General features: G+C 42.4%; 1 protein-coding gene across 1 annotated transcript; it reads right to left on the reverse strand.

The window, feature by feature from the left end:
• Positions 1–276: 276 nt before the first annotated feature.
• On the reverse strand, positions 277–20,354 carry syt4 (synaptotagmin IV). The gene is made up of 4 exons (XM_029666413.2): positions 19,976–20,354; positions 18,123–19,039; positions 5,838–5,958; positions 277–1,410 (listed from the first exon to the last, which is right to left on the reverse strand). The coding sequence occupies exons 1-4, from the start codon at positions 20,007–20,009 to the stop codon at positions 1,073–1,075; spliced, it is 1,410 nt and encodes a 469-aa protein (XP_029522273.1). The 5' UTR covers positions 20,010–20,354; the 3' UTR covers positions 277–1,072.
• Between the last annotated feature and the right edge of the window lie 1,340 nt (positions 20,355–21,694).

Below are 21,694 nucleotides of genomic sequence, written 5' to 3' on the forward strand. Positions count from 1 at the left end.
CATCTTCAAGGTTTTCTAAGGACAGGCCAGTGGAATTGAAGGGAATATATTGACTAGATTATATAGAATGTTCAATAGATTCAAGAACGTTCATTAGATTCTAGAATGTTTATTTAATTCTAGAACATTCATTAGATTCTGAAACTTTATAATTTTCTGTACAGGCAAACTGGGAATTGGAGTTCAGGGTGCATGGTTTGTGTACAGGATGTTAAACTTATGTGTATTTTAAGGATGTTTTTGTGAAACATTGAAATAAAACACAACCGATTGAGGTGCTTTTCTCAGAACTTGCCATGTTTTATATTAAGGTACATGTACATTTCAAGCTGTCTTTGTGCTCACAGTAAAGACAGAATACACAATGCCTCTCATCCCTTCTGACCTAAATACACAAGCACAATGTCCTTTATGCAATCCAAGCTTCGTTTCTGTCACCTAATTTAGGCTTGTCTCGCCCCTCTGGGATGCAATGATATGAAATACCACTTTTACTTACAAAACATACTCAGGAACTCACTCAGAAGAGTACAAAAACGAAAGGAAAAAAAATATATAACATTTGATAAATAAAAGATAGCATATTTATAAAATAAAGTTTTGATAATCCACATCTTTATACATCAGTAGTAATAATAAAATGTTTTTTGTCGTACAAAGGAGTAATGTTTATAGTAATAATAGTAGAAGTTAGCGACAGTTACTAGGACATTCTGCACTGCACAAGGTTGCCGTGACGATCAGATGATGTTGCCATGGAGATAGAGAGCTACATTGCCGGGGGTCGTTGTGGTGACAGTCTATGGGATCATAGACGAATGATTGGGTTTCTCGGTCACCATAACCAAACAATTTCAATGATCGATAAATTGATTGAATAACTGATTGATTGATTAATTACATAATTTAGAATGAACACCCCTCCCCCCTTTCACTTATCAATAGTTCCTTGGGTGTTGGTCACGTTAAAATCTACCTGTTGTTAGGCAATGCCCGTCGCTGTCGACACCCCCCCCCCCCCAAATAACCGTAGCTCCGCTGTAACCTTGACGGCGGAGCCTCAACAAAAACCCTAGTCTTCGGACAGGATGTGCCACTTGGCAATCTGCCGGCGCGGGTGGTCGCAGATCTCCCTCCAGTGCTCCCCGGGGGTGCCGGCAGAAGCCGTACCCAGGATCAGGCGCCCCAAAATGGGATTGGGGGAATGGGAGGAGTCCCCACGCCTGGTTGGTGGAGACTCAGAGTCCATGAGCAGGAGCTCTACGCTGGTCTCCTTCAGCCCCTCCTGAGAGGCTATGTCGAACACAAACAGCTCGTTGAACACAGGGTTGGGGGAACACTTTTTCACATGGGTCTTCTTTTTACTGACACGCTTCTTCCCTTTGAAGAGGTTGACTTTCACATATGGGTCTGGAGGGAAGGAGAGTGGGAAGGAAGGATAGATGTAGGAAGGGATGAGATGAAGGAGAGAGAGAGAGGCAGAGTGAATAGAATTCATAGCACAGCTCTGAAAATGGCACAATGGATCAATACGGTGGTATACATGTACATGCGTGTGTGTGGCATTGACTGGCTCAGTTTGTTGGTAGTACTATCCGGACTATCCAAAGAAAGTGTGACCAAACACTGTGGTATGGCTAAGACTCTGTTTTATGTAAAGTGTTTTTATTACAAGATTACATTACCTCAGTCTCTGTCATTACAACTTGTATAAGAGTATTTGGCCTGTGTCCCAAATGACAACCTACTCCCTAAATAGCGCACTAATTTTGACGAGGGCCCACTGGCTCAGGTCAAAAGTAGTGCACTATGTAGGGAATAGGGTGCCATTTGGAAACTCAGCCCATAAGTACTCCTGAAGGGGCTGAGTGTCTCATTACTGAGAGAATCATTTTGTTCCTAGTATCCTGGGTCTGTGTGTGCATGTCTCTGTGTGCGCGTATGTATCTGTGTGTGCACATTCTTGTGTGTATGAGTATGTTCTTACGTGTGTGCATACTTATATTTTTGTATGTGTGTGTCAGGTGAGAATGACTGCACCCTCTCATTGAAGCCACAAAGTTCAAGACTGACTGCCGTACTGCAGGCATTGTTTGCAGAAAACAGGATTCACCATTCACTATAATGGCAATCTTCATGGTCAGTTTCCGTGTAAAAAGTAATAATTAGAATCTATTATCGCACACAGAATAATTTAGGAGGATCATTTAGTTGCCAATGGCAGCCTGTAGTACCCCGGTCAGGCTTCAACTTGAGCTACTCAATGAGAGGGGTCAGCACTGAGCCTATAACGTCAGTTCCTGGAGTAGCTCATACTGCACATTTTATGTCTACCAGAGGGGGCTGGTGAGATGAGCTATTGGAGGAAGGGCTCATTGTAATGGAATTAATGGAATGCAGTCAAACATGTAGTTTATATATGTTTGTGTTTGATACCGTTCCATTATTCCATTCCAGCCATTACAATGAGTCCGTCCTCCTATAGCTCCCACCAGCTTCCTTTGATGCCTACATAAATCTCCCCAATGAGATAACATTTTACTGTCCCCACTACAAAAACCAGTCAAGTACCAGTCAAAAGTTTGGACACATCTACTTATTGAAGGGTTTTTCTTTATTTTTACTATTTTCTACATTGTATAATAATAGTGAAGACATTAAAACTAGGAAATAACACATGAAATCATGTAGTAACCAAAAAGTGTTAAACAAATCAAAATATATTTGAGATTCTTCATAGTAGCCAAGCTTTGCCTTGATGATAGCTTTGAACAACTTGGCATTCTCTCAACCAGCTTCATGAGGTATTCACCTGAAATGCTTTTCAATGAACAGGTGTGCATTGTTAAAAGTTCATTTGTGGAATTTCTTGCCATCTTAATGTGTTTGAGAAAATATGTTGTGTTGTGACAAGGTAGGGGTGGTATACAGAAGATAGCCCTATTTGGTAAAAGACCCAAGTCCATATTATGTCAAGAACAGCTCAAATAAGCAAAGAGAAATGAAGGTCTGTCAATCTGGAAAATTTCAAGAACTTTTAAAGCTTCTTCAAGTGCACTCTCAAAAACCATGGCTCTCATGAGAACCGCCACAGGAAAGGAAGATCCAGAGTTACCTCTGCTGCAAAGAATAAGTTGATTAGAGTTAACTACACCTCAGATTGCAGCCAAAATAAATGCTTCATAGAGTTCAAGTAGCAGACACATCTCAACATCAACTGTTCAGAGGAGACTGCGTAAATCAGGCCTTCATGGTCGGATAGCTGCAAAGAAACCACTACTAAAGGACACAAATAATAAGAAGAGTCTTGCTTGGACTAAGAAATACAAGCAATGGACAAAACATCAGTGGAAAATCTGTCCTTTGGTCTGATAAATCCAAATTTGAGATTTTTGGTTCCAACCGCCGTGTCTTTGTGTGATGCAGAATCGGTGAACGGATGATCTCCGCATGTGTGGTTCTCACCGTGAAGCTTGGAGGAGGAGGTGTGATGTTGTGGGGGTGCTTTGCTTGTGACACTGTCTGTGATTTATTTAGAATTCAAGGCACACATAATCAGTATGGCTACCACAACATTTTGCAGCGATATGCCATCCCATCTGGTTTGCACTTAGTGGGACGATCACTTGTTTTTCAAAAGGACAATGACCCAAAACACACCTCCAGACTGTGTAAAGGATATTTGACCAAGGAGGGTGTGATGATCAGTGACTTGCATCACCCGATCTCAACCCAATTGAAATGGTTTGGGATGAGTTGGACCGAAGAGTGAAGGAAAAGCAGCCAACAAGTCTTCAGCATATGTGGGAACTCCTTCAAGACTATTGGAAAAGCATTCCTCATGAAGCTGGTTGAGAGAAGAGTGTGCAAAGCTGTCATCAAGGCAAAGTGTGGCTACTTTGAAGAATCTCAAATATAAAAAATATTTTGATTTGTTTAACACTTTTTTGGCTTACAACAGGATTCCATATATGTTATTTCATAGTTTTGATGTCTTCACAATTGTTCTACAATATAGAAAATAGTAAAAATAAAGAAATATCCTTGAATGAGTAGGTGTGCCTAAACTTTTAACTGGTACTGTATATACTGTAATACATGTATGATTTTAACATTTAATTAAAATACTGTTGATTCCATATTTCATAGAAATCAGACTTTGCTTTAGATTTTTTTTATCCAACATAATATTGTAAATAATAAAACAAATTAAAATGGCATGGACAAAAATGATGGGACTCTTAACCTAATATTTTCTTGCACAACCTTTAGAGGCAATCACTGCAATCAAACGTTTTCTGTAGCTCTCAATGAGACTTTTAGAGTTTCAGCTCTTTCCATAGATGTTCGATAGGATTCAGATCAGGACTCATAGAAGGCCACTTCAGAATAGTCCTATGTTTTGTTGATATGGGGCGGCAGGGTAGCCTAGTGATTAGAGTGTTGGACTAGTAACCGAAAGGTTGCAAGTTCGAATCCCCGAGCTGACAAGGTACAAATCTGTCGTTCTGCCCCTGAACAGGCAGTTAACCCACTGTTCCTAGGCCATCATTGAAAATAAGAATTTGTTCTTAACTGACTTGCCTAGTAAAATAAAGGTAACATATACATTCTTGGGTACTTTTAGCTGTGTGTTTTGGGTCATTCTCCTGTTGGAGGACCCATGACCTGCGCCTGAGACCGAGCTTTCTGACACTGGGCAGTACGCTTCGCTCCAGAATGCCTTGATAGTCTTGAGATTTCATTGTGCCCAGCACAAATTCAAGGCACCCTGTGCAAGGCCCAACAAAATATACCCAAAACAGAACCGAGCCTCCTCCATGTTTCACTGTAGGTATGGTGTTCTTTTCTTTGAAAGCTTCATTTTTTCATCTGTGACCATAGAGCTGATGTGACTTGCCAAAAAGCTCCAGTTTTGACTCATCTGTCCAAAGGACATTCTCCCAGAAGGATTGTGGCTTGTCAATATGCATTTTAGCAAATTCCAGTCTGGCTTTTTTATGTTTTTCTTTCAAAAGTGGAGTCCTCCTGGGTCTTCTTCCATGGAGCCCACTTTCACTCAAAAAGTGACGGATGGTGCAATTAGGAACTGACGTACCTTCACCTTGGAGTTCAGCTTGTATCTATTTGGCAGTTATCCTTGCTTCTTTTTCTACCATTCCCTAAATCCTTCTTTTCAATCTGGGGTCGATTTTCCTCTTGCGGCCGTGCCCAGAGAGGTTGGGACCTAAACTTCTTAATACTATTTGGAACTGTTGTCACAGGAACTTCAAGCTGCTTGGATATGGTCTTGTAGCCTTTACCTTTCCCATGCTTGTCTATTATTTTCTTTCTGATCTCCTCAGACAAATCTCTCCTTTGCTTTCTCTGGTCCATGTTCAGTGTGGCGCACACAATGATACCAAACAGCACAACTTCTGCTTTTCTCCATTTAAATAGGCTGAATGACTGATTACAAGATTATAGACGTGTGATACTGACTAAAGAAACAAATTAGTTTGAAATATCACTATAATCCAATTATTTATTATCTTTTCTAAGGGGTACCAACAAATGTGTTGCGCCATTTTAGAATATCTTTGTAGAATAAGCAATAATTAATCTCTTTTCACAGCTTATTTGTTTTATTCTATGACATACCAAAGGCATGCAAGTATACATGATAAAATAGCTTTTAATTTCATCACTTTTCAGGAGGAATTAAGCATTATTTCAATGAGGACGTTTGTATACATGATTTGTGTGTGTGTGTGTGCGCGTGCGTGTGTGTGCATGCTTGTGTACATACTTACATTTGCGTGTGTGTGTTTGTGTGGGGGGGGGGGGTCTGTATGTACCTGAGGGCCTGTGGTTGTCGGTCTTCAGCAGGTGGCGAGCCTTCAGCACCACGACTGTTAGAGTACTGGTGGTAGACTGGTAACACAGAGACAACAGCAGCTCCCCCCGACCTGCACTCCTCTATAAACAGAGATGGAGAGGGGGGGAGAGGTGGAAGGAGGACAGATGGAGAGAGAAATTCCCCACCATAATATCAAAACAAAACCCGAGCAAGGTACTGACTAGTGACGAGGAAGATTGCGTTTTCACTGACATTATGATGATGATGATGAACTGTGATATTTACACCAAGTTATAAAGTAGAGATATATGCAGTCAGTTCCAAAATGATTGGCACCCTTGATAAATATAAGTTAAAAAAACTATAATATATGGCAAAAAAGGCAAAATTATATTATTTTATACCAATACAATTTCTCAGAGAAATTAATTAATACAAGTAATACCTTTTTCTAAAAAAGATAAGGGGTCAAAATTATTGGCACCCCTGTTTTCAATATGTTACCTAATGGCACTGAGCCTTGTTCAAAAATGTTTTTTGAGAAGAAAACATTGGGAGGTATCTTAGACCATTCCTCTTTAGCAAATCTTTCCAGATCATTGATATCCTTCATCTGTGCTTCAATGCAAACCACAGATTTTCAAATTGGTTCAAGTCCGGAGACTGAGATGGCCATTGCAAAATGTTGATTCCTTTTTAAATATTTTTTTCAAAAGATACGTTGAACAAAATAGTCAAAACATAGTGTAAATGCAGGTGAGGTGGTACAATACTTTTTGGCCATTTTCTGGTGTTTTGTTGTGAAAAACTGATCAGGTCATTTTAAAAAGGAATCAACATTTTGCAATGGCCATCTCAGTCTCCGGACTTTTTATTTATTTTATTCCAACTTTATTTAACCAGGTAGGCCAGTTGAGAACAAAGTTCTCATTTACAACTGCGACCTGGCCAAGATAAAGCAAAGCAGTGCTACAAAAACAACAACACAGAGTTACACATAAACAAACGTACAGTCAATAACACATAGAAAAATCTCTGTACAGTGTGTGCAAATGGAGAAGATTAGGAAGGTAAAGACAATAAATAGGCCATAGAGGTGAAAAAATTCAATTTAGCATTAACACTGGAGTGATAGATGTGCAGATGATGATGTGCAAGTAGAGATACCGGCGTGCAAAAGAGAAAGAAGATAAATGACAATATGGGGATGAGTTGGGTGTGCTATTTACAGATTGACTGTGTAGAGGTACAGTTATCGGTAAGCTGCTCTGACAGCTGATGCTTAAAGTTAGAGAGGGAGACATAAGTCTCCGGCTTCAGTGATTTTGCAATTCGTTCCAGTCATTGGCAGCAGAGAACTGGAAGGAAACGCGGCCAAAGGAAGTGTTGGCTTTGGGGATGACCAGTGAATATACCTGCTGGAGCGTGGACTACGGGTGGGTGTTGCTATGGTGACCAGTGAGCTGAGATAAGGCGGGGATTTACCTAGCAAAGACTTATAGATGACCTGGAGCCAGTGGGTTTGGCGACGAATATGTAGCGAGGGCCAGCCAACGAGAGGATACATGTTGCAGTGGTGGGTAGTATATCTTGTTGATGTGTGTAAGTTACATATTTCAATAAAATATTTTTGAATTTCATGCACTGCCTTTTCAGTGGAATGTTGTCGAGGGGTTCCGCTAGCGGAACGCCTGTGCTAGAAACGTTAAACATATTGCAAATGTACAAAAGTCAGTCAGCAAGTCAGCGTCCATCAGTCAATTAGATACCATTCTGACACCAAACCCACTTTTTTCAACTCTTTTAGAAGCCAACTATCACATATTTCAGAGCAGGCCCATAATTTACAGCGCCTTTTGTTGAAACCATAATAAAAATGTAAAACACGTAGTTACGTTCCAGCTGCGGGTCCAGTTCTGATATTTTGTGTAGGCCTATGTGAGGTGACCCCAAATCCAGAGTTTCGGCTCGGTAGGTCATTCGGTGAACGCACCCTTGTGGGGCCCCAGTGTTGAGGATCAGCGGAGTGTAGGTGTTGTTTCCTACCCGCACCACCTGGGGGCGGCCTACCGCCAATATCCAGCAACTTCGCACAGCCATTGAAGAGGAGTCGGACAACATTCCAACAGCCTGGTCAACTCTATGCTCTAAGGAAATGTGTCGCACTGCATGAGGCAAACGGTATCTGTTATCAACAGATGCATGTCTGTATTCCCAGTCATGTGAAATCCATAGATTAGGGCTTTATAAATTTATTTAAATTCCTTTTCAATCCTTATTTGACCTGTAACTCATTAAAATCTGTGAAATTGCTGCATGTTGCATTCATATTTGTGTCTAACTATCTACAGTGGGGCAAAAAAGTATTTAGTCAGCCACCAATTGTGCAAGTTCTCCCACTTAAAAAGATGAGAGAGGCCTGTAATTTTCATCATAGGTACACTTCAACTATGACAGACAAAATGAGAAAAGAACATCACATTGTAGGATTTTTATTGAATTTATTTGCAAATTATGGTGGAAAATAAGTATTTGGTCAATAACAAAAGTTTATCTCAATACTTTGTTATATACCCTTTGTTGGCAATGACAGAGGTCAAATGTTTTCTGTAAGTCTTCGTTGCCCGGGCGGTGTGTTTGGGATCATTGTCATGCTGAAAGACCCAGCCACGTTTCATCTTCAATGCCCTTGCTGTTGGAATGAGGTTTTCACTCAAAATCTCACAATACATGGCGCCAATCATTATTTCCTTTACACGGATCAGTCGTCCTGGTCCCTTTGCAGAAAAACAACCCCAAAGCATGATGTTTCCACCCCCATGCCTCACAGTAGGTATGGTGTTCTTTGGATGCAACTCAGCATTCTTTGTCCTCCAAACACGACGAGTTGAGTTTTTACCAAAAAGTTATATTTTGGTTTCATCTGACCATATGACATTCTCCCAATCTTCTTCTGGATCATCCAAATGCTCTCTAGCAAACTTTAGACGGGCCTGGACATGTACTGGTTTAAGCAGGGGGACACGTCTGGCACTGCAGGATTTGAGTCCCTGGTGGCGTAATGTGTTACTGATGGTAGGCTTTGTTACTTTGGTCCCAGCTCTCTGTAGGTCATTCACTAGGTCCCCCCGTGTGGTTCTGGGATTTTTGCTCACCGTTCTTGTGATAATTTTGACCCCACGGGGTGAGATCTTGCGTGGAGCCCCAGATTGAGGGAGATTATGGGTGGTCTTGCATGTCTTCCATTTCCTAATAATTGCTCCCACAGTTGATTTCTTCAAACCAAGCTGCTTACCTATTGCAGATTCAGTCTTTCAGCCTGGTACAGGTCTACAATTTTGTTTCTGGTGTCCTTTGCCAGCTCTTTGGTTTTGGCCATAGTGGAGTTTGGCGTGTGACTGTTTGAGGTTGTGGACAGGTGTCTTTTATACTGATAACAAGTTCAAACAGGTGCCATTAATACAGGTAACGAGTGGAGGACAGAGGAGCCTCTCAAATAAGAAGTTACAGGTCTGTGAGAGCCAGAAATCTTGCTTGTTTGTAGGTGACCAAATATTTATTTCCCCCCATAATTTGCAAATAAATTCATAAAAAATCCTACAATGTGATTTTCTGGATTTTTTTTCTCATTTTGTCTTTCATAGTTGAAGTGTACCTATGATGAAAATTACAGGCCTCTCACATCTTTTTAAGTGGGAGAACATGCACAATTGGTGGCTGACTAAATACTTTTTTGCCCCACTGTATATATCTATGTTTATTGTTTAAAACCTGTTACGGCTAGACGTGCCGCTAGCGGGATACCTCGACAACATCCGGTGAAATTGCAGGGCGCGAAATTCAAACTACAGAAATATAAATATTTAACATTCATGAAAATACATGTGTAATACATCAAAATAAAGCTTAACTTCTTGTTAATCCAGATGCTGTGTCATATTTCAAAAAGGCTTTACAGTGAAAGCACACCATGCGATTATCTGAGGACAGCGCTCCGCATACAAACCAATGAAAAACATTTTTCAACCAGGCAGGTGCAACACAAAAGTCAGAAATAGCGATATGATAAATTCCCTACCCTTGAAGATCATCTTCTTTTGGCACTCCAAAAGGTCCCAGTTACATCACAAATGGTCCTTTTGTTCGATAAAGTCCTTCTTTATATCCATAAACACTCAGTTTAGCTGGTGCACTTCAGTCAATAATCCACCGGTTTCCCTCCATCAAAATGCATACAAAATTAATCCCAAATGTTACTTATAAACTTTTCCAAACAAGTCAAACATTTATAATCAAACCTCAGGTACCCTAATACATAAATAAACGATACAATTTAAGATGGAGAATCGTTATTGTCTTTACCGGAGATAAATAACAAACAACGCGCTTCCATCCACGAGTATGGAAACACTAGAGCCACCTAGAAAAACTACAATTTCTAACTAATTTTCCCAAAACCAGCCTGAAACTCTTTCTAAAGACTGTTGACATCTAGTGGAAGCCCTAGGAACTGCAATCTGAGAGGATTTTGCCTTATAATAAAAGTGACAGCCATTGAAAACAGTGGTAGGCCGAATTATTATTTTTTGGATGGTTTGTCCTTGGGGTTTCACCTGCTAAATAAGTTATGTTATACTCACAGACATTATGTTAACAGTTTTCGAAACGTAAGAGTGTTTTCTTTCCAAATCTACCAATAATATGCATATCCTAGCTTCTGGACCTGAGTAACAGGTAGTTTACTTTGGGCCCACTTTTCATCCGGACGTCAAAATACTGCCCCCTAGCCCAAAGAGGTTATTAAAGAAGTTATGAATGAGATTGGTGTGTTTTTGCAGTATCTAGTACTGGTATGGGGTTGTCCAATGACAGACGTATTTGTTTAAAATGTATCACTTTATAGTTACATTTCAGAGAGACAGATACGTATTTATTTTTACTAAATGCTATACAGTGACCTCGGAAAGTATTCAGAATCTTTTTTTCCAAATTTTGTTACATTACAGCCTTATTAAAAAATGGATTCAATTGTTTGTTTTACCCTCATCAATCTAGACACAATACCCTATATAATGACAAAGCAAAAACAGGTTTTTTGAAAATTTTGCAAACATATCTAAAAAAAGGAAAAGGAAAGAAATATCACATTGACATAAGTATTCAGACTCTTTACACCTTTTGCAGCAATTAAAGCATTGTTTCTTCTTGGGTAATAAGCTACAAGCTTGGCACACCTGTATTTGGAGAGTTCCTCCCATTCTTCCCTGCAGATCCTCTCAAGATTTGTCAGGTTGGATTGGGAGCGTTGATGCACAGCTATTTTCAGGTCTCTCCAGAGATGTTTGATCGGGTTCAAGTCCGGGCTCTGGCTGGGCTACTCAAGGACATTTAGAGACTTGTCCCGAAGCCACTCCTGCGTTGTCTTGTCTGTGTGCTTAGGGTCATTGTCCTGTTGGAAGGTGAACCTTTGCCCCAGGCTGAGGTCCTGAGCGCTCTGGAGCAGGTTTTCATCAACGATCTCTCTGTACTTTGCCCTGTTCATCTTTGCCTCGATCCTGACTAGTCTCCCAGTAACCTGCCGCTGAAAAACATCCCCACAGCATGATGCTGCCATCACCATGCTTCACCGTAGGGATGATGCCAGGTTTTCTCCAGACATGACGCATGGCATTCAGTCCAAAGAGTTCCATCTTGGTTTCATCAGACCAGAGAATCGTGTTTCTCATGGTCTGAGAGTCTTTAGGTGCCTTTCGGCAAACTCCAAACAGGCTGTCATGTGCATTTTACTGAGGAGTGGCTTCCCTCTACCATAAAGGTTTGATTGGTGGAGTGCTGCAGGGATTGTTGTCTTTCTGGAAGATTCTCCCATCTCCACAGAGGAACTCTAGAGCTCTGTCAGAGTGACTATTGGGTTCTTGGTCACCTCCCTGATCAAAGCCCTTCTCCACCGATTGCTCAGTTTGGCTGGGCGGCCAGCTCTAGGAAGAGTCTTGGTGGTTCCAAACTTCTCCATTTAACAATGGTGGAGTCCATAGTGTTCTTGGGGACCTTCAATGCAGCAGACATTTTTTAATACCCTGAGGGACCTTATATAGACAGGTATGTTCCTTTCCAAATCATGTTCAATCAATTGAATATACCACAGGTGGACTCTAGTCAAGATGTACTAACATCTCTAGGATGATCAATAGAAACAGGATGCACCTGAACTCAATTTCGACTCACAAAGCAAAGGTTCTGAATACTTATGTAAATAAGGTATTTCGTTTTTTTATATTTAATAAATTAGCAAAAATAAATAACCTGTTGTGTGTAGATTGCTGAGAAAAAATACACAGTACCAATCAAATGTTTGGACACACCTACTCATTCAAGGGTTTTTCTGAATTGTCATTATTTTCTACATTGTAGAATAATAGTGAAGACATCAAAACAATGAAATAACACATATGGAATCATGTCGTAACGAAAAAAGTGTCAAAGAAATCTAAATATATTTTAGATTCTTCAAAGTATCCACCTTTTGCCTTGATGACAGCTTTGCACACTCTTGGCATTCTCTCAACCAGCTTCATGATGAATGTCTTTCGAACAGTCTTGAAAGAGTTCACACATATGCTGAGCACTTGTTGGCTGCTTTTCCTTCCCTCTTCGGTCCAACATATCCCAAACTATCTCAATTGGGTTGAGGTACTGTAGGGTGATTGTGGAGACCCGGTCATTTGATGCAGCACTCCATCACTCTCCTTGGTCAAATATCCCGTACACAGACTGGAGGTGTGTTTTGGGTTATTGTCCTGTTGAAAAACAAATGATAGTCCCATTCAGCACAAACCAGATGGGATGGCTTATCGCTGCAGGATGCTGTGGTAGCCATGCTGATTAAGTGTACCTTGAATTCGAAATAAATTACAGACAGTGTCATGCTTCATGGTGGGAACCACAAATGGCAGATTATCCATTCACCTACTCTGCGACTCACAAAGACACAGCGGTTGGAACCAAAATCTCAAATTTGGACATATCAGACCAAAGGACAGATTTCCACTGGTCTAATTGCCTTTGCTTGGTGCAAGCAAGTCTCTTCTTATTATTGTTGTCCTTTAGTAGTGGTTTCTTTGCAGCAATTCGACCATGAAGGTCTGATTCACGCAGTCTACTCTGAACAGTTGATGTTGAGATGTGTCTGTTACTTGAACTCTGTGAGGTGCAATTTGAGATGCAGATAATTGCCAATTTCAGAGGCTGTTAACTCACCTCACCTCGTTTCCTGTGGCGGTCCTCATCAGAGCCAGTTTGCCAGTATCAATCATAGCGCTTGATGATTTTTGCGACTGCACTTGAAGAAACTTTCAAAGATCTTAAAATTTTCCAGATTCACTGACCTTCATGTCGTGAAGTAATGATGGGCTGTCGTTTCTCTTTGCTTATTTGAGCTGTTCTTGCCATAATATGGGACTTGGTCTTTATCAAATAGGGCTATCTTCTGTATACCACCCCACCTTGTCACAACACAACTGATTGGCTCAAACGCAATTAAGAAGGAAAGAAATTCCACTATTTAACTTTTAACAAGGCAAACCTGTTAATTAAAATGAAATAAAATGTTATTTGTCACATGCGCCAAATACAAATTTAGACATTACAGTGAATGATTGAGTGTTAAGAAAAAAATAGATAAGTAAAAATAGAAAATAAAAGTAACAAATAATTCAACCGCAGCAGTACATGTAGGTAGAGTTAAAGTGACTATGCATAGATTATAAACAGAGCGTAGCAGCAGTGTAAAAGAGGGGTCTGGGTAGCCCTTTGATTAGTTGTTCAGGAGTGTTATGGCTTGGGGGTGGAAGCTGTTAAGAAGCCTTTGGACCTCGATTTGCCTCTCCGGTACCTCTTGCCATGCGGTAGCAGAGAGAACACTCTATGACTCGGGTGGCTAGAGTCTTTGACAATTTTTTGGGCCTTCTCCTGACATCCATCCTGGATGGCAGGAAGCTTGGCTCCAGTGATGTACTGTGTACACTACCCTGTGTAGTGCCTTGTGGTCGGAGGCCGAATAATTGCCATACCAGGCATTGATGCAACCAGTCAGGATGCTCTCGATGGTGCAGCTGTAGAAGCTTTAAAGGTTCTGAGGACCCATGCCAAATCTTTTCAGTCTCCTGAGGGGGAATAGGCTTTGTCGTGCCCTCTTCACAACTGTCTTAGTGTGTTTGGACCATGGTAGTTTGTTGGTGATGTGGACACCAAGGAACTTGAATCTCTCAACCTGTTCCACTACAGCCCCGTCGATGAGAACGGGGGCGTGCTCGGTCCTCATTTTCCTGTAGTCCACAGTCATCTCTTTTGTCTTGATCACGTTGAACAAGAGGTTGTTGTCCTTGCACCACATGACCAGGTCTCTGACCTCCTCCCTATAGGCTGTCTCATCGTTGCCGTTGTTGGTAAGACAGCATTCTAGGTGACTACCTCATGAAGCTGGTTGAGTGAATGCCAAGAGATTGCAAATCTGTCATCAAGGCGAAGTGTGGCTACTTTGAAGAATCTCATATGTTTTGATTTGTTTAACACTTTTTTGGTTACTACATGATTCCATATGTGCTATTTCATAGAAATGTCAAAAAATTTTAAAAAAATAAAGAAAAACCCTGGAATGAGTAGGTGTGTCCAAACTTGACTGGTACTGTATATTTTAATCAATTTTAGAATAAGCCTGTAAAGTAACAAAATGTAGAAAAAGTAAAGGGGTCTGAATACTTTCCGAAGTCACTGTAAAGCCTCACTTTCAGAGAAATTAGTAATACTAGGTTACACACAGTCAAATGTAACAAATAACTATATTTTTTATGTATTTTATTTTTTGGAAATGATACATTTGTGGCATCAAAATGTTTGTTTTAAATATATCAATACAGTAACATGAGATTTGTAAGTAAAACATTTACATTTGGCATTTTAATTATTTAGCAGATGCTCTTATCCAGAGCGGTGTCACGATGTTCGTAATAATAATGGTCGGACCAAGGCGCAGCGTATGTTGAGTTCCACATATTTTAATTAAAGTGAAACTTTAAGCAAATACAAAACAAAATAAAGAATAAACGAACCGTGACGACAATGCAGTGCTAACCAGCAACTAAACATAAACAATATTCCATAACCCACAGGTGGAAAAAATGCAACTTAAGTATGATCCCCAATTAGAGACAACGATTACCAGCTGCCTCTAATTGGGAATCATACACAAACACCAACATAGAAAAATAAACCTAGAACCCCACATAGAAATAATAAACTAGACTAAACCCCCCTAGTTGCCCCCTGACCTACTCTACCATTGAAATTACAGGCTTTCTATGGTCAGGATGTGACAGTACTCCCCACCAAAGGTGAGGATTCCGACCGCAAAACCTGAAACAAAAAGGGAGGATTAGGGGGGGTGTCTAGTGTCGGTGGCGGCTCTGGTGCGGGGCGAAGTACCCACTCATCCTGCGGATCCAGCCATGGACCCAGGCTGAACACTTTGTCTGGACTGGGCATCGGCGCAGGGGAAGGCTCCAGCCATGGAGCGGGACTGGACGCTGTGCCTGGACTGGGCCCCAATGCAGAAGAAGACTCCGGCCTTGGAGCTGGACTGGACGCCGTGCTTAGACTGGGCATCGGCGCAGGGGAAGGGTTCGGCCATGGAGCTGGAGGTTTCGAACTGTTGACCGTCGCAGGAGGTTCCGGACCTTGGACCGTCGCAGGAGTTTCCGGACCGTGGACCGTCGCAGGAGATTCCGGACCGTGGACCGTCACAGGAGTTCCCGGACCGTGGACCGTCGCATTAGGTTCCGGACCGTGAAACGTCTCAGGAGGCTCCGGACCGTGAAACGTCTCAGGTGGCTCCGGACTGGGAACTGTCGCCGGAAGCTCTGGACTGGGAACTGTTGCCGGAAGCTCTGGACTGGGGCTTGTCGCAGGCAGCCTGGTGCGTGGGGCTGGCACTGGTGGTACCGGGCTGGTGACACTCACTACAGGGCGAGTGCAGGGAGGAGGCACAGGACGTACTGGACTGTGGAGGTGCACTGGAGGCCTGATGCGCGGGACCGGTACAGTTGGCACCGGGCTGATGACATGCATCTCAGAGCGAGTGCAGGGAGGAGACACAGGAGGTACTGAACTGTGGAGGCGCACTGGAGGTCTAGAGTGTAGAACTGGCACAACCCGTCCTGGCTGGATGCTCACTTTATCCCGGCAAGTACGGGGCGCTGGCACAGGACGCACTGGGCTGTGAAGGCGCACTGGAAACACTGTGCGTAGAACCGGCGCAGGATATCATGGTCCGAGGAGGCGTACTGGAGACCAGGAGCGCTGAGCCGGCACAACCCGTCCTGGCTGGATGCTCACTTTCGCACGGCAAGTACGGGGAGCTGGCACCGAGCGCACCGGGCTGTGAATGCGCACTGAATACACAGTGCGTATCACCGCATAACATGGTGCCTGAACGGTCACAAACTCCTTGAAGCAAGTGCATGGAGTTGGCTCTGGTCTGAAACCTGGTTCTGCCAACCACACCTCTTGTGCTTGCGTCATGGTTGCACCTCCTTCGCTGCCTCGGCCTGCTTCCACTGCAGGCTCTTCTCTCCTGCCACTATGTCGTCCCAAGTCCAGGATGTTCTCTCCCTTATCTCGTCCAAAGACCAGGATGCCATTACCTAACAGGCACGCGGCTTGGTCCGTTGTTGATGGGATATTTTGTCACGATGTTCGTAATAATAGTGGTCGGACCAAGGCGTAGCGTATGTTGAGTTCCACATATTTTTTAATGAAAGTGAAACTTTAAGCAAATACAAAACAAATTAAAGAATAAACGAACCGTGACGACAATGCAGTGCTAACCAGCAACTAAACATAAACAATATCCCATAACCCACAGGTGGAAAAAATGCAACTTAAGTATGATCCCCAATTAGAGACAATGATTACCAGCTGCCTCTAATTGGGAATCATACACAAACACCAACATAGAAAAATAAACCTAGAACCCCACATAGAAATAATAAACTAGACTAAACACCCCTAGTCACACCCTGACCTACTCTACCATAGAAAATGCAGGCTATGGTCTATGGTCAGGACGTGACAAGCGGCTTACTGTGAGTGCATTCCTCTTTAGATATAAATGTGAGAAAATCACATATCACAGTCAACTATACAGCATACAAACATTCATTACAGCTAAACAATGTTAAATAGCATTTAGCAACAAAAAAAACATTTTCATACACATCTAAAATCTATTATAAAAAAAATCTGAGAACAGTAATATTTTACACAATCATGAAGGTACCCGTAAACAAACAATTATGTGGACATAGCATTTTGGACATAAACTCTTCATGCATTTGTAAACATTAGAAAAGAGGGAGAACATAAAACCAAGAAACAACAATACAACCAAGCCCTTTTCTCAGTCCCTTTACTAAGCAGCAGAGCAGCAGCAGAGAGAAAGTCAGGTTTACCAAGCAGCGTAGAAGAGTCTAGAAGCTTGGCACACAACACTACACAAGACATATGCCTCACTCTCTCGCTCCCTCGCCAATGTACACAGTACACAGTACAATACAATTCAATAGATCCTACAACTCTCTCCATTCACCGTAGTACTACTCCTCACTTATCATATGGAAAAGACAGCAACAGCCCAGCCCAGCGCTGCATAGAGGATAGAATATCAGTATCAATTCTAGAATAATCTATTCTAGAATGATCTAGAGATTCTAAAGACACAATGGTACCTGCAATCTTATAACATTCATAAACTGTGCCTGCGTCCAAAATGGCACCCTATTCCCTATATAGTACACCACTTTTGACAAGAGCCATATAGGTCCTCTCAAAAGTAGTACACTAGAGGGAATAGGGTGCCATTTGGGACTCTCACTGTGTTATTCCATTAGTACCCTGCAACATTTAACTGCAGGAGGCTGTATTATCATATTACATATTACTGTAGGTATAAACTCTCACTACAAAGAGGATTTAATTCATATTATGCTAAGGGTTATTATGCCAAGCAGAATTTCTATTAGACACTAATAGTGCACCGTCATTGTAATCATGATTCCCTCAGAGCTAGAATGGAGAGCGGTTGTTTTACTGTACTCTATAGTAGTGAAGGTGTAAAAGCTGAGAATGATGAATATGATGATGGGGATGATGATGACTTACTATGATAATTACTATAATGATGATGACTATTATAATAATGATGATGATGAACCAAGTAACTATCTCTTACCCTGACATTCTTCTTGATGATCTCGCGGCTCATCAGGACACGCCCCTCCGTCAGGTCGATCCCGGCCAATGGGATGAGCATCTCGCCAATAACCTCATCACGGGAGAACCTATCGAAGCTGAGCACCATGAAGTGGAGCGACAGCTCCTGCACGCGGACCATTGGGATCCCATAGAAGCTGAAGGTCTCGTCGAACACCGGGTCCAGAGTCTTCCTCAGGACACGGGTCTTGACCCGGTGCTTCTTCTCAGGCAGCAGGGTCAGCTTGATGTAGGGGTCAGAAGTCAGGGACTGATCGTCGGTCGGAGTCAGCCCGTGGGCCTCCTTAATGTGAACCACGAAGGCCTTCTTCTCTGAGTTGTACTCCAGGGAGAAGTGGAGGGTCCCAAGGCCGACATCGGGGCCTCCGTCCTGGGGTTTGTTGTGGTCCGCATCCCCTTGGGTGTGGGTGGTGGCCTGGCTGGAGAGACTGCCACTGGTGGGGGTGACCAGGGCCAGGTCTCTAACCCCAGTTTGGGTGAACCCTGGGTGGGGCATGGGGAGGTCCAAGTCTGGGGAGCTGCGGACCTTGGTGTGGATCTGGACGTTGGTGGTGAAGTTGTCGTTCAGGTCTTGTTGTTTTTCCAGGTCGAGGTGGAGGGCCGTTCTGCCCTCTGCTGGGCTGGAGGCCACTTGTTGCTGTTGTTTACCATTGGTGCTGTTGACATTACAGTTTCCGTTGACGTCGATCTTGCTGTCTAACTTCTTGTCGCTGAGGCTCTCTGGGTAGATGTCGATGCCTTTGAGCATGTGCATGAACTTGTAGGGTGTTGTCCCTTGGGACTTGGTGTTCTTACGTTGGCAGCAGATCCAGGCGAAGATGGAGACGCAGGACACTAGGCCAAACACACTCACCACGGCAACACTCACCGGCACCTCTGCTATGGAGAAGGGGGGGGACAGAGAGAGTAGGGGAGAAGGAGGAGGGAGTGAGAGAAAGATAAATTAATAATTTTGTCATGTTTTTGTAACTGTCCCTCCCTCCTGTTGATCTATTGTCTGTCTGTTGAGTGTGTGTCTCTCTGTGTGTGTGTGAATGTGCGGAAGCTTCCTTTGTCTTACTAGGTCTGTAGATGAATGTAATGACAAGCTGCGTCAGAATCCCACTGCTTAATACTAATTACTAATAGACTGAATGACTGACTGGCTGACTGACTGATGCACTGTCTGAGTCAGAGACAGCATAACAACACAATCTCGGGTCGTATCACAAATGGCACCTTATTCCATACGGACACTGGTCAAAAGTATTGCACTATATAGGGAATAGGGTGCCAGAGACATCACACTGTCATATAATAACAGTACAATCTGTGACTCCTCCAATACATGACTGACTAATCAAGGCCCATATAGAGTCATGACATATACTGAATATGAATAGAGAAAATGCCTTTTTGACGTAAACATTTAAATGTCATGGCGATTTGAAGACAACGTGATTCACTTGCTTATTGATTTATCTAACTGATTAATGATGAATTAACTATCACTAATCTCAAATAGTAATCTAATCAGATGAGTGACTGGGGTGCTTGGTAAGTTAGCAACACAAATGGATATTCTTAGCTTAGTGTCAGAGCACAAACTGGGTAGGCAAACCCAGTGCATTAGGATATGACAGGATATTTTCAATATGATCTACTAAATAAATAAAGGATAAATACATTTAATAAATAGGGAATAGGGTACCATTTGTGACGCAACTGAATATTACCAACCAAAATAACAGACACAGGGGCTTCCCGAGTTCTCCCACCAACTATTGGCTGCTCCCACTCAAATAAGACCTTTTTCCCATCCCAGCTACTTACCAAACTGCATTTCTTTCGTCACCATTGGAGCCATGGTCCCGCTCGCTCGCGTGCTCTATCCAAGGTTCTGAAAACGCTCCCTCTTCGGCTTATTTCAGCGCTCGTGCTCTATAAACCTACCGTTAACCAACAACCCTGCTCACCAATAGCCAACCTCTCTCGGTAGCTTATATCTAGGTATATCTCCTTGACAGCAAATAGCGATTGTTTTTTATGATGTGACTCCTTCAATCATTTAATCTGTTTGTTTCCGTTTCATAAATCAAACCCAGCTGTTCCTTTCAGAGAGGCGACGGTAGGTATTCTCCGTTCTCTTCCAAGTGCGAGTCTCACCCTGCTCGTGTTGTTACTCTCTGCACTATGATCTTCTCTGAGGAGGCACCACCCTCTCTCTCGCTCTCTCTCCTCTCTCCTCCCTCCCTCCTTCCTTCCCTCCCTCCCTCCCTCCCTCCCTCCCACCCTCGCCTCCACCAACCATGCTGAGTTCACTGCCACTGACAGAATTGTGATAGCTTCAGAAATCACTGCCTCAATGAAAGCACAACAAGCAACAAGCTCATCAATATCCCTGACTGGTTTGCTGACTGAAGGTCTGAACGGTTGACTGAATGCCTAGCCATGAAAGGAGTTTCCCAGACCCCAGAGGTGTGTGTGTGGTGTGCAGGGCGTTATGGGCGGGTCTTATGGGGCCTGGCCTGCCCTACCTTACCTCTTTGCCTGTTCGAAGAAAATATTGAAATATTGTTAATTTGTTTGACCGAGACCGCACCTCTGTCTCAGTATGTGTAGACCATGTTTCTAATGGTGTATGGACCAAAATATTATGGCTTGTCATACTATTTTTGTGCAGACAGCATCAGATACATGGGCTACATATAGTTGGCAGTAAATTGATTCGCCAAAAAGTATATCATTACTCCTGTCTAAATCAAATCATTCAAAATACTTCAACCGGTAGCATGACATAGCCACAGAGGATCATTAGCTTACTTAAAATATCTGTAGATTGGATAAAATCACAAGTATGTTTGGAAAGCCTGCAATTTGGGTAGTGTGCATGGCAATAGGTCTAGCGGATTGAGTTGCGGCTATCAGTGAAAAGCTTCTAAAATACACAACATAACCAAAAGTACGTGGACACCTGCTCGTTGAACATCTCATTTCAAAATGATAGCCATTAATATTGAGTAGGTCTCCCCTTTGATGCCATAACAGTCTCCACTCTTCTGGGAAGGATTTCCACTAGATGTTGTAACATTGCAGCAGGGACTTGCTTCCATTCAGCCATAAGAGCAATACTGATGTTGGGCAATTAGGCCTGTCTCGCAGTCGCTGTTCCAATTAAACTTTTGGTGCCAGAGAGAATGGCATAAGAAAGTAGTCAAGACGACTAGCTTGATTAAGCCTCCGCCATGTATATCTCACTAGGTCAGTGTATTTAAGTCTCCATATATCCACTAATTCCAATATATCCATGACATTCATGATTTCCTTAAGTGCCTGAGGGTGATAGTTTGTAGTGTGATTTCCTTTCCGGTCCATAGAGGTATTTAAGACCCGTATTAAAATCTCCCACCATAATAATAGAGTCTAGTGTTGCTTGTTGATTTGATAAATTCTTATATATATTTTCAAAGAAGCTTGGATCATCATTATTCGGACCGTATAGGTTAATAAGCCATATCTGTTTATTGTCCAATAACATATTTAAAATAATCC

This window comes from Oncorhynchus nerka, linkage group LG8, assembly GCF_034236695.1.
Source record: "Oncorhynchus nerka isolate Pitt River linkage group LG8, Oner_Uvic_2.0, whole genome shotgun sequence".
In the NCBI taxonomy this organism is placed as follows: Eukaryota; Metazoa; Chordata; class Actinopteri; order Salmoniformes; family Salmonidae; genus Oncorhynchus; species Oncorhynchus nerka.

Bases quoted from the DNA above. Each gene is read 5' to 3' on its own strand.
- syt4 (XM_029666413.2), bottom strand. From the start codon at position 20,009: ATGGCTCCAATGGTGACGAAAGAAATGCAGTTTG. The intron at 19,040-19,975 runs GTAAGTAGCTGG...TCTCCATAGCAG, and splicing joins GACGAAAGAAATGCAGTTTG to AGGTGCCGGTGAGTGTTGCC. The intron at 1,411-5,837 runs GTACATACAGAC...CCTTCCCTCCAG, and splicing joins CGACAACCACAGGCCCTCAG to ACCCATATGTGAAAGTCAAC.